Source organism: Heteronotia binoei, chromosome 19 (assembly GCF_032191835.1).
Source record: "Heteronotia binoei isolate CCM8104 ecotype False Entrance Well chromosome 19, APGP_CSIRO_Hbin_v1, whole genome shotgun sequence".
Lineage (NCBI taxonomy): Eukaryota > Metazoa > Chordata > Lepidosauria > Squamata > Gekkonidae > Heteronotia > Heteronotia binoei.
The window spans coordinates 6800276-6801255 of NC_083241.1; the positions used below are offsets into that span (position 1 = coordinate 6800276).

Here is a 980-nt window from a genome sequence, read left to right on the forward strand (position 1 = left end):
ATTTTCTCCAGGAGAGCTGATCTCTGCTAGCTGGAGATTAGCTGTAAAAGAGGGAGATCTCCAGGCCCCACCTGGAGGCTGGCAACCCTATCTCCTTGTCCTTGCCAGATACCTTTAAAAGCCAGCTCTGTAGATACTTAAATTTGGAATTGGGAGCCTTGAACAGATGAGGCAGATCTTTCTACAAAAGATCTTTCTACTACCTTCAAGTCCATGGTACTCATCAACTAGGGTTGCCGGGTCTGTGTCGGAAAATACCTGGAAACTTTGGAGGTAGATGCAGGAGAAGGTGGGGTTTGGGGAGGGGAGAGGCCTCAGCATGCTCCAATGCCACAGAGTCCACCCCTTCCAAGCAGCCATTTTCTCCAGCGGAGCTGATCTCTGCCAGCTGGAGATCAGTTGGAAAAGTGGGGGGTCTCCAGCCCCACCCGGAGGCTTGGCAACCCTAGGAGGTGCTGTGAACATTCAAAAGAGCTACGCAGCCACAATCACGATCCCTCTTTATTGCACTCTTCTCCTCCGTTTCTTTTCTCCCTCCCCCTTTACTATTTCTTTTGTGAGATTATTCCAACAGTCCCCCTTTCCCAGGGGATTCCCCATCCATCCTGCTGATATGGTTTCACTGGATCCCATGGGCCTCCACGATCTTCGCCGTCGTCATCCTCTCCCAGTCCAGGGTGGTGTGGATGATGGGCAGCTGCCTCCGGAAAGATTTCACATATGTGTCGTTCATTTTCTGATACTCTTCCATCAGCCCGTTCTGGACTTGGTTCTCTGCTTTCTTCACGAGCTTCACAAAGTCTTGAGCAGTCTGGGCCTCGTCTGTGACCAACAGCGTCTCCTCCACATCCCGTGTGACAGTCAGATGGACGTTGCCATCCTCAAAATAGTGCACTTGAACCGTGATGGTCCCGGTGACTCCGTGGATGTGGAGGCCGGGGCCAAGGCGAAAGTCCACTCTGATTTCCACGAGCCGTTCC

General features: G+C 52.2%; 1 protein-coding gene across 1 annotated transcript in view; it reads left to right on the forward strand.

The window, feature by feature from the left end:
- The first annotated feature begins 613 nt into the window (after positions 1 to 613).
- The window catches only part of LOC132587955 (alpha-2,8-sialyltransferase 8B-like), a 10071-nt gene continuing 9704 nt past the window's right edge, over positions 614 to 980 (forward strand). Inside the window, exon 1 of the mRNA XM_060260369.1 lies at positions 614 to 975. Coding sequence (XP_060116352.1) covers positions 614 to 975 — 362 coding nt within the window. The remainder of the gene's footprint in view (positions 976 to 980) is intronic.